Here is a 12,572-nt window from a genome sequence, read left to right as displayed (position 1 = left end):
ATCACCACCTCACTGCAGGTTTAATGTGTCTGCCAGATAGTGAAATGGTGAATGTCCTGTCCATGGGAAGCCATTTGTTCCTAAAAAGCAGCCTCCGATCTTTTGCATGCTCCAGACATTGCAGGATTGTTACCCTGTAAAGGAGATGTCCACTTCCAGACGACTTCATTTCTAAAGTAGTGCCCCTCAGCCGTACCTTTATGATAAGGGTCCCTCTCCTGGCACTGCTTTTCCTGCATCAGAGATCTCCTACTGGTATTCAGCTCATTCATTCCACTCTGTGTACCCGAGATAGCAGCAGGAGTGCAGGTTATCCACCCCGACCTCACCACCTGACTCTAACTTCATACTCCAATACTTATTTCCAACTCATACCAAATCAAATTACAATCATTTCTAAACAATATATATATATATATATATATATATATATATATATATATCTATAATATAAATGTCTAGTGGCGTGTGTTAGTCTGTGTGTGGGAAAAATAAAACTAAGCTGCAGCGCCACCTGCTGGGTGGAGTTATACACTGACCTACTAAATTCTTAGTGTGTGTGGAAAAAAAAATTCAGAAAGGGCTGAAATTTGGTATACGAAGATGTTTTTAATTTGTTAATTTAATTTGTTAATTGTTAAAAGTGTTTATAAAGATTTTAAAAAAATATATATATATTTCTTGAAGGAGAAGTGACAGTTGGGAGTGGTTGGTGGTTGCCGGGGGTGACAGTGGGGAGTGGTTGGTGGTTGCCGGGGGTGACAGAGCGAGAGGAGTGTGATACTCAGGACCGCTGAGAGAGATCCCTGTGTCTGGATAGACATCTGGATAGATGTGGCGATGAAAATGAAGGATGAGGTGGTGACATGTGGACAAAACCACGTTAAAAAAGGGCGCTTACGTCAGGAAGTATTGCTCTTCCCCTGAGGAGGCCTGGGCTAGGGCCAAATGCATGACAAGAACCTTTTTAACACCTTAAGTAGCTTGATTTGACTAGAATTCATGAGTATCATGCACGGGTTAACTTGTGTGTGTATATATATATATATATATACATATATATATATATATATATATATTCAGTATAAGCCAATGGTCACCACGCTCCATTCTGTCTCTATTGATCTGTAGTCCAGCATCTGTTAAAGTAATAACATGTCACTGTGGAAGCCATGTTATGTTGTTGGCATGATACATTAATTACAATACTCCTTTTTTGCCTTATAATCAGGACAAGGAACAATTAGAAAAAGCTGAAACAGAACTGGAGGAAAAGAAACAGGAGAACAGAACTATGAGTCTTCTTTTTGACCAACTGCAAGAAGAGAACAACAGACTAAGAAAGAAACTAGAAAAACTGGAGAAAAATGGTATTTTTCAAAGTGACTTCTGATTTGTTGGATATTTGTGTAATAAGAAATGTGAAATATTAGTATTATAGATTTAAAGAAGCTCTACTAAACTAAAAATACAAATGTCTTACTAGTAAGATTACCTTTTTTGCAAAAAGATCTATATAGTAAAATGCTTACATTATTGTTAATACTGGAAAGGGAAAACGCTTTACCTTGAAGACTAAAATGGCAGATAGCAAAATTAAGAGTTGGGTTCGGCAGAACCGGGTTGAATCCTGGAACATATCCTGGATCTTGTGTGTCTGTGTGATTTGTCTATATATATTCCATTCAATTACATTTTCCATACATCTAAATTTCCATACTGCCACTTCTAAATCATATATATATATATGATTTAGATGTTATTATTTTTATTATCTTTAATTTATAAGGCGCCACGCAGCGGGGTACATGACATATACAGAAAACAGTGAGCCATGACACAACACTATACAGAAAGAACAAAAAATGAACAAAAATATATACACAGACACAGGTAACATGGTAATGCAAATCAAATTGTTACTGGGACAATGAGTGAAAGTGATGATAGAAATCAGCGAGAAGTAGGCCAAACCTTAAGAAAATAGGGCTAGGGAAGCAAGCCAAGAGGTACAGGGGGTGATGGAATAGTAGAAGGAGCACACAAGGAAAGAGGGCCCTGCTCCTGAGAGCTTACATCTTAAAAGAAAGAGGGAGACACAAATAGGGTGGTACTAACTGGGGGAGAGAGCCGGGACAAGGGAGTTAGGAGGAGGACTGATAGACTTGAATAAAGAATTGAGTCTTAAGGGCGCGCTTGAAGCTTTTGAGAGTAGATGCTAACCTGATGGAACGTGGAAGATCGTTCCACAGGTGGGGAGCAGCCCGGGCAAAGTCCTGTGGATGGGAGTGAGAAGAGGTGATCAGTGAAGCAGTGAGGCAGCGGTCAAAGGAGAGCAGAGGGGGCGGCTAGGAGTGCAGCACCGTGGCTAAGTGGTTAGCACTTCTGCCTCACAGCGCTGGGGTGATAAGTTCAATTCCCATCCATGGCCTTATCTGTGTGGAGTTTGTATGTTCTCCCCGTGTTTGCGTGGGTTTTCTACAGTTGCTCCGGTTTCCCCCCACACTACAAAAACATACTAGTAGGTTAATTGGCTGCTATCAAAATTGACCCTAGTCTCTCTCTCTCTCTCGGTCTGTGTGTGTATGTTAGGGAATTTAGACTGTAAGCTCCAATGCGGCAGGGACTGATGTGAATGAGTTCTCTGTACAGCGCTGCGGAATCACTGGCGCTATATAAATAAATGGTGATGATGAGTGTAGGTAGAGATGAGATTGGAAATGTAGGAAGGGGAGGATTGATTAAGAGCTTTAAAGGTGAGCGTTAGGATTTTAAATTTAATTCTGTAGGCAATGGGGAGCCAATGTAGTGACTGTTGGAGGGAGACAGCAGAGATAGAGCGGCGGGAGAGAAAAATGAGGCGGGCAGCAGCATTGAGTATAGACTTAAGAGGGTCAAGGTGAGAATCAGGTAGGCCACAGAGAAGGAGGTTACAGTAGTCAAGATGTGAGATTACAAGCGACTGAACAAGGGTTCTTGTAGCTTCCGTGGTGAGAAAGGGGCGTATCTTGGATATATTCCGAAGGTGGAAGTAGCAGGATTTTGAGAGGCACAGAATGTGAAGCTTGAAGGAGAGGGAAGAATCAAGGATGACCCCAAGGCATCGGACTTGAGGGACAGAAACGAGGGTAGTGTTATTAACAGAAATAGAGAAGGGGGAGGAGGGAGTGTCCTGGAAGGGGGGAAGACGATAAGTTCAGTCTTGGAAATATTGAGTTAAGGAAGCATTGGGACATCTAAGATGAGATGGCCAAGAGACAGCAGGAGACACGAGACAGAAGGGAAGGGGAGAGGTCAGGGGATGAAAGATAGATTTGGGTATCATCAACATAGAGGTGGTACTGGAGGTCAAAGGAGCAGATGAGGACACCTAGGGAGGAGGTGTATAGGGAGAAAAGCAGGGGGCCAAGAACGGAACCTTGAGGAACGCCAACAGGTAAGGAAAGAGGGGGGGATGTGGGGTCATGTGTAGAGACTGAGACAGAGGCCTATAGAATTGAGAGTTTGCAAAAGTGTGCGTGGTCAACGGTATCGAAGGCAGCAGAGAGGTCAAGAAGGATAAGAAGGGAGTAGTGTCTTTTGGATTTAGCGAGGAGGAGGTCATTAGTGACCTTAGTGAGGGCAGTTTCAGTGAAGTGGAGGGTGTGAAAACCGGATTGGAGCGGGTCAAGGAGTAGAGAAGAGAGAATGGAGGTGAGATGATTGTAGACAACCTGTTCAACGAGTTTGGAGGCAAAAGGAAGAAGCGAAATAGGGCGGTAATTAGAGAGAGAGGCGGGATCAAGGGACGGTTTCTTCAGTATGGGGGAGACAAGAGCATGTTTAAAAGAGGAGGGGAAGATTCCAGAGGAGAGGGATAGGCCGAGGAGGTGGGCAAGGTGGGAGCAGGCTTCAAGAGAGAGGGAGCGGAGGAGGTGGGAGGGGATTGGATCCTGTGGGCACGTGGAGGGGGGTGAGGAAGAGAGAAGGGTATGGACTACATTTGCAGATACCGATTTGAAGGAGGGTGAGCTACCAAGTGGGGAGGGTAGAAAGGAGATAGCAGCCGCAGAGGAGGGTGAAAAGGGGGACAGAGTAGGCAGGGAGGGGAGAGAGAGTGGGTAAGAAGGGACTGCTGGGAGATGTCATGACGTATAGACTCAATCCTGGAGGTGAAGTGGGTAGCAAAGTCGACCATAGAGATCGTGGGGTGGTGGGGGGGGGGGGTGTGAGGGGGAGAGGAGGGAGTTAAAGGTGGAAAAAAGCTGTCGTGGGTTGGAGGATTGGGAAGAAATGAGAGCTTTAAAGAAGGATTGTTTAGAGAGCGATAGGGCCGAACTGTAAGAGGCAAGTATGAACTTGAAGTGGAGGAAGTCAGCTTGAGTGCGTGACTTTCTCCAGAGCCGTTCTGCACTGCGGGAGCATTTTTTAAGATAGCGGGTAAGTTTTGAGTGCCACGGTTTGGCGGGGACCGAAGAAGCTTTACGGTGACAGCCAGGGCGACAGAGTCAAGTGCAGTGGAAAGAGTGCGATTGTAAAAGTAGACAGCCTCATCGGGGCAAGAAAGAGTGGTGATGGGGGAGAGGAGAGAGCCCAGGGAGGAGGAGAAAGTGGTAGGGTCAACTGTGTCAAGATTACGCCTTTTGAGAGTAACCTTGGGGGATGGGGACGGTGAAAGTGGTGGAGAGATGCTAAAAGAGAGGAGATGGTTGTCACAGAGAGAGGAAAAGGTGAATTAATGAGGTCGGAGACAGTAACGAGGTGTGAAAAAAACAGATCAAGGGAGTGGCCACTGCGGTGGGAGGGAGAGGTGGTCCATTGAGAGAGACCAAGCGAGGAGGAGAGGGAGAGAAGTTTGGAAGCAGCAGGGTCTGAGGGATTGTCTATAGGGATAATAAACTCCCCCAAGATGAGGGAGGGAGGGAAGGTCAGAGGAGAGAAAGTGAGGGAGCCAGGTGGCAAAGTGATCAAGGAACTGGGAGACAGGACCAGGAGGACGGTAGATAACAGCAATATGGAGGTGGACTGGGTGGAATAGGCGGATAGAGTGAACCACAAAGGAGGAAAAAGAGAGGGAAGGTTCAGGGGGAAGAACCTGAAAAGAACAGCAGGAGGAGAGAAGTATGCCGAAGCCAACACCCTGCTGGTCCCCAGGTCTGGGTGTTTGGGAGAAGGACAAACCCCCAAAAGAGAGCAGCAGCAGAGGTAGTGTCCTCAGGGGATAGCCAGGTTTCAGTGATAGCAAGCAGGTTGAAGGATCTAGAGATAAAGAGATCTCGGATAGAGGTCAATTTGTTACAAACTGACCTGGCATTCCAGAGACCACAGGATAGAGGAAGAGAGGGAAAAGGAAAGATGTGGATGAGAATATTGGGGTTGCTTAACTGCAAGGGTGAGTAAGAAATGGAGCGAGGGGCATGACAAGGAGAGAGGGCTGGAATTGGACAAGAAGCAGAAATAAGAGGGGATTTGTCAGCAGACAGGAGATGAGGGGCAGGGGAGAAAGAGGTGGGGGAGGATTGGAGATGGGGCAGATAAGGGGGTTTATGAATGGGAGAGGCAGAAGGTAGTTTATATATATATATATATATATATATATATATATATATATATATATATATATATAATTTCCCCTTTTTAGCGATTGTGCTGCATATACTTAGAGAATGAATGTGAAAATGTCATCTTCCTTCCCAAAAATTGGGCTTCTTTCATGCACTGTTACAGTCAAAGCTCATTCTCGTTTATGCATTCATGCACTTTTCGAGCATTTGAAAATCACAAAAGGATGACATCACATTGTATAGTGTTACATTGGTCTGTTTCCAGCACAATGTTCATGTTTCATCTATTACACACATTTCTCCAGTCATAAAATTCATTGAAGTGCTTCTCAATGTACCTTAACTACATGTGATTCTTGTTGATGTGTTCACTTGCTAACTGTAAGTTCATATATGTGAACAAGCCCCTTAGTGAATATCATCAACATTTATTTATATAGCGCCAGCAAATTCTGTAGTGTTTTACAATTGGGAACAAACAGCAATAAAACAATACTGGGTAATACAGGCAGACAGAGAGGTAAAAGGGTCCTGCTCGCAAGCTTACAATCTATGCATGTCCTTTATCGCATTTACTCTCAAAATGAGCATTTTCTTGTAATTCACCAGAGAAGATGAGCATTTTATCAAATGAAAAGAGGAAAGCAATGGATCCCTCTAAACTTGACTCATTCATTAAAAATCTGGAGGCAGAAAAAGATCACCACAAGAGGCAAACAGATCATTTGAGGAAGATGCTTCGAGGTCGAAACGGTAGTCCAAAACGTAGTCCTTCCCAGGTGAGCACACACTGCATTGTCAAGCACTTTGTTATAGGGCTATGGAAACATCCTTTTTTATGCTATTTGTATTGTCATTTTGGAGTATTGCACGACTTTTGCATTTATGGAATGTTATCATAGTTAATGTGGTTATTTTTAACACAGCTATACTGGGTCATGTGGCACTGCTGTAGCATAGCTGCCCGCTTTATTCCTTTTCACAGTGCAATAGTCCAATTCTGGTGTTTTCAGCTGTAATAACTTGGCCTTGCATTTAACTGCATTTAATGAATTCAACCCAAGTTATTGAGGTTGGAAAATAAATTGGAAAAGCAGACCATACTTATTGCACTATGACAAAGTTAGCAGGTAAGTTATGGTAGAGGCTACTTTGTAGATGTGATCTGCCAAAGTCCAGGGACATTCATTGTACTTGTCAGATCTATCTATACGTACAAACCCAAGAAAGTCACCCACCTTTAGCACCACCACTTCATCTTGCTTGTAATCATTATTTGTGTACTCTATATGCAGTTTGTAAATATATCTGTATCTAATCATGAGGCTTCTGTAGTTTGATTCTGAAGCCAAGAAAAGCATTCGGAAACGTAATGATCTCCAGGACATGCTTGAAAAGTACGAGCGCCACATGGCAGAAATTCAGGCTAACGTCAAAGTACTAACATCAGAGCGAGACAAGACCTGTGCACTTTATGAGAGGGTAAACGATTATATTAAATATATTATTATTATTATTATTATTTATTATTATTATTATTATTTATTATTATTTTATGTTAAATGTTTAACTTACATTTTAGAACACAATTAGTTTGCAGCAAGTAATAACTTTTGATTATTTAAATTAATAAGTAACTGCTTGACATTACATATTTATTGTAGTAATTTTTTTAGCAATTGATCATATTATCCAAGCAATAATCTTAGACCCCTCAAATGTAATATTGTTATAAAGATGCTCATGTTTCTGATCTTAACAGAGCAATATGGTTCTCAGGTTGGTAATGTAACATCCCTCCCGTCACCTGACTCAAGTAGACGTTTAGGTTGTGTAGACTGTGTGTCCTGTCTGCAGCGATCTCCTTTACCATATCTCACGTAGCGCAGTGCCTCCATCTTGGTCTGAGTGCAGTAGGTTCCTTAATGGGTTGTGTTCTGGACAACCAACACCAGAGGGAGACCAAGGAACTCTCCGCCCTTATTAATAAAATCACAGGCCTAAACACAGGAAAAAAAAAACCAGTAACATACAGTTTGGTAATTGAAAGCTACGTCGCCACTTTTATTGGGGAGGCGTAAGCTCCCAAAGGATTTTTTTATGTCTATGTAGACTCTTTTTATATTAAAGATAAGAATCTCACTTGGAAGTTAAACTTTGAAGAAATAACTTTCGAATATCAGTTACTATAAAAAGTTTACAATAGATTTACTATAATGCAGTGCACTCAACTACTATCTACGCTTACTAAGAGGTTCCTCTGTTTTAAATGCTAACCTGCTGTTACTCTGCAAATAGCAATAACCTTAAAACATACTACACTTTACATTTCAGTAACATATAATTCAATTAATATAACAGATCATAAATCAGCATAGACACATTTGCCTGAAGGATGCAATTGAGTGGTCTTTTTCAGGTAATAATGAAACACATGTCCTCAGCTCCTTACTCCGCTAGCAGCAACACAAGTACAAATGGCCAATGAAGATGTCACGGCTGTCAGTTTTCCTTCAACTTTAACCAGACATATATTATTCCACACTGACACTTGGATAAACTTTCACTATTCAGCAAACTCAGATTTTGAAGTGTTTTGGCTCCAACTTTAGTGATATCATGAAGTAACACATGTACACGCTTCCCTCTTTCCTCCATTATCACATAAGCCCTGTCCCGAAGCAGATTATAGCTCTATAATACTCCGATATGATAAACTTCACACTCCTGAGGTAAATTCTGTTGTCTATGGCAATCTCTCACAATTGATCTCATTCTTTGCTCCCCAACTCTCTTTCCCTATCTACCTTATAGCAGAAAAAATACAATACTTAGTCCCAGTACATAAATTATGAAACCAAAGAATGGGTACTTATCAGATCTTCTTCCAGGAATTTCCAGTTGATCTCTCATAGGACCTTGCAGCTGACAGACTCTCTCTTCTGTTAGTGCTAACCGGGTCCTCTTTCCTGTCAGTCCCACTTGGTCAGTGGGTTCTCAGCGGCTGCCCAGCTCCTCAGATGCCCGTCCCAGGCGGCTCTCCTCAGGGTTTGTTTCTCATTAGAGGCTGGCAGTGCTCTCCTGTCGGTCTCTCTTTCTCCTATCACCACTGCAACTTGGACCAGGGCGCTGTCTCTCTCTCTCTCTCAGAATGCCAACTGACGGGTTTGTTTTACTGTTTCTTCACCAGCTTCTCTTCCCCACTGCATGCTGGGAGATGCCTGTCTCTGACTGTAGGGGAGCTATCTAAAGTACATGTGCGGCCTACTCGGGCCGCCAGTGCTACAGTAAGATAACCTCTGATATGGGTAACAAGTGGTGATAAGTCTTCAGCATACCTGCCAATTGTATTCCCATTGCCAGTCATATACTGTAAAGATTGGCCCCTTGGTCTGTATACTGGATGTAATTCACATTGGTCTGTTCATGTTATATATGCTGTTTTATAGGCTATATAAATTCTTTTTCAGTGAACTGAATGGGACTATATGCAATGCAGTACGGTACATACTAACAATGTCTAATATTTATGTTATATTGGGTTGCAGTGCCCATATGTTCACCTAGACTGCATTGAACGTTATGTACATGTACTTGCCCAACCAAAGTTGTTTTCAAATGTTAGCAAGTTATCTCTAATGGATTATTCCAACTGTCCCAGATACTTTTATCTGAAACCAGTTACTAAGATGCTCCCCCGGATGTAATTAGAATAAGATAGCTCAATATAGTCTGGATTTAGTTTATAATACTGATCCCTACAATAATATGCTTCATTTTTACTGGAGATCACTACTCTAGTAGTAAAGTATGAAATAAATCCAAGCAGAGACATTTGGATTGGTCAGTAAATCTCTTGGTGGCCCTGATTAAATCTGTAAATCTCTCAGAACCCAAAGTAGGTACTGTGTGCGGGAAGGAGGTCCAATTGCTGATGGGTCCCTTGGATACATAGGAAATGAAGCAGCATAGAGATGTTAAGCTGACATTTTATTTATGTTTGAGAAACATATTATGTGGGAAGTATACAGAGCAAAGAGCAATCAATATTTCGTTATAACAGATTCATTGCTTACCCTGTTTTTTTCTCATGATCAAGGTGGCACAGTCATGTACATTATTGCCAGTATTGAATTGTACCCACTGTATATTTGTTAGGCACAACAGGAAATAACCCATCTTAGAAGAGAGCTCATGCAATCCACAAAGACCCCCAAAGCCAGTCTAACAAGTCAGACCATACTAAGGCGAGTGGAGAGTGAGCGTGACCGCGCCATTTCAGACTTCCGTCGCATGACCACTGAGCGAGACAGTCTGCGAGAGAGGCTAATGGTAAGCCACGTATTGTGGAATTTATATATAAAGGTTTAACAGATCTGTAAACATGCAGGGAGATCTTAAAGTAATAGTGAAGGATGAAAATACTGTGAACTGAGGAGAATGAACTAGGGGAGAATGGCGGCACAATAGAAATATATCTTTAGTAAAACTACAGCTGCTTTTCTTGAGGCAGCTACAAAGGAAGAGAGAAAACTATTTGAAATTCTTTTGTACACCAGTGGGGATTATTTACACCAGGATATAGCAGCACGTTTGAGTAATGAAGCTACTTTTGTCTGTTGTGATGTCATGTAGCTGCTTTTGCACCAAATCTTATATTGGCTCAGAGCTTTTTCAACTTTTTTTTTAAAATTTTGCAAAAGGCCCTGATTTAATATCATCTGATAGGTGGTGTAAACCTTTGTTTATCAAACCAAGTCCTCAGGGTGCAGGTTTTCCAGATGACCAGGGAAATAGCTATACCACCTGTGGATCTGTTACAGTGTGTCAGGCAGTAATGAATGCACCTGTGCTAAAGGAAGGAGTTATGGAAAACCTGCACTGTTAGGGGTCCTGAGGACCAGGTTGAAGAAACACTGGTGTAAACCATGACTTCCAGTGCGGTGCCGTTTGCTCAAATTCTCACACACTGGACACAGTTCAGCACTTGGAAGGCAATGCATTTAAAATGACTACATCTATAAATATGACACTTGGTGTAAAGGCTGTCCTGGATGCCCCATTAGTTTCCTGACCAGCTAAACAAGCAGTACCATTAAAGAAGGCAGGAGAATTTATGACTGTAAAGGTGCACTGGAGAGAAAAAATGTGCAAATGACACAAAATTAGCTGCTCTAAATTGTGATGCATTGTTTAATTTATATTACTCTCACTGACTAGCTAGAGGCTATGGAGCAACTTCAGCTACACACATTACTGTTTGTGTGTGTCATATTAGGTATAAATGACTTTCATTTGAAACTTCGTAGCTGCACAGCAAGTAATACCTGTAGTCTGTTATAAACGTCAGCATAATCCTAAAGGGTGGTTTGTTTTTTTACATATTTTAATTTATTGATAAGATTACTTGTAGCTTATATATTTATGCTAGTAGAAATGCTAGTCTGACTCTTATTTTTAATGATGTTGGTTTATCCATACTAGACCTGCTGGTATCTGTAATTGGTACATTTCTCAGGTGGCTTTCCCATGATTGAAGATGATTTTTCAAATGGCTAGGGAAAAAACAGGGCATTTTTCTGTTAACTAAAAAATAAACTACAACACTAGAATTGTTTACAGGTGGTATTTTTTAACTCACAGTTGCCTTTGATCGGAGGGGTCTGATAATAAATGCTGTGTAAGATTAAACATATTTATATATAATCACAGTGGTTAGCATTGCTGTCTCATTACTCCATGGTGGGCAGGGACTGATGTGAATGTTTACATATTTATCCTCTGTACAGCTCTGCATAATATAATTGGTGCTATATAAATAATAAATAAAAAGTTTTAAAATAAAGGGTATAATATATATATGTAGTGTGTGTATGTCAGCAGCTGACTCTCAATGGGCACATTATAGAGGAGTACACTTATGAACAAGCTTCAGATTGTTCAATATAAAGAGAACATTGATTTAAAAGTCTTTGTTCTTTCTTACGGTCTTCATGCAGATTTTACAAGAAACAGCTATCAGTGACAGAGCTCACCTGGAACAGAGGATTGAGGAATTACAATCGACAATTCAAATAGTAAGGAAATACATTTTGCTAAATGCTTTATATGGGTCATCTCATATAGCTGAAATCCTTACAGAAGGTGCTTCACTTATTTGTGTTTTTTGATGTCAGTTTTCAGGATTTCTTATGTTTTATAACATACTGGAAATAGCATAGAACATAAGAACACGCTAGTTGTAGAAGATCATAGGCCAGATCCCAGTGACTAGGGAGAGGAGGTCTTGGCTTATATATTACGTGTAACTGTTGGGTCTTCTCCTTCCATGCATTCTAGTTACTATGTTAACACTTTTTCAGCCTTTATGCTTTATTAAATAAACACTTGAAAGTTTTCAGTAAAAACACAACTGTGCGTTTATCACCTCTAGTGGCAATATTGAGGTCTCTTTATTTGAAAAACAACTGAATTACACAGCACAGACATATGCACACAAAAAAACACTCTTAAAATGCATTATACAACACATAAAAGGCATTATACAACACATAAAAGGCATTATATAACAAATAAAATGCATTATAGAACACATAAAATGCATTAGTTTGACAGACTGAAATAACAGACATGCAGGCAACCTTCCTAAAAACGATCATGATGTAAGCCCTTCAACTAGGTGGTGTCTCTATTTCCCTACATAGATGGAAAGTGAACATGTGGAACAGAAGTCTAAGCTATCTCTAATGAAGGACTCAATATCATCTATGGATACTGAAATGAAAATGCTGACTAGAAGTGCAGTGGCGATGGAAGATGACCTGAGACAGCAGAAATCTGAGTGTGATTCCCTGAGGTATATTTTATCCTACAAAAAATAAATATAGCATCCGGGTCACCTATAAAGCACAGTTCATGTAGGCCATTGTGTATATGAGATATCTGATGGCATCATTCCTGTCGGGTGTCCTGGGGAGTTACTAAGTGTAAAAATGGAAGCTTATGCATTGTACCCATTTTCTGCACAAG

The 12,572-nt window shown here is 41.1% G+C and overlaps 1 protein-coding gene across 1 annotated transcript in view; it reads left to right on the top strand.

The window, feature by feature from the left end:
* Positions 1 to 12,572, top strand: part of TSGA10 (testis specific 10) — a 40,172-nt gene that overhangs the window by 5,830 nt on the left and 21,770 nt on the right. The window contains exons 4-9 of the mRNA XM_075200148.1: positions 1,232 to 1,370; positions 6,153 to 6,322; positions 6,879 to 7,025; positions 9,702 to 9,875; positions 11,543 to 11,620; positions 12,248 to 12,399. Coding sequence (XP_075056249.1) covers positions 1,232 to 1,370; positions 6,153 to 6,322; positions 6,879 to 7,025; positions 9,702 to 9,875; positions 11,543 to 11,620; positions 12,248 to 12,399 — 860 coding nt within the window. The remainder of the gene's footprint in view (positions 1 to 1,231; positions 1,371 to 6,152; positions 6,323 to 6,878; positions 7,026 to 9,701; positions 9,876 to 11,542; positions 11,621 to 12,247; positions 12,400 to 12,572) is intronic.

The sequence above is a fragment of the Mixophyes fleayi genome, chromosome 2 (assembly GCF_038048845.1).
Source record: "Mixophyes fleayi isolate aMixFle1 chromosome 2, aMixFle1.hap1, whole genome shotgun sequence".
In the NCBI taxonomy this organism is placed as follows: Eukaryota; Metazoa; Chordata; class Amphibia; order Anura; family Limnodynastidae; genus Mixophyes; species Mixophyes fleayi.
Note: the sequence above shows the minus strand (reverse complement) of the source record. Positions and strands in the feature narration are given on the sequence as shown.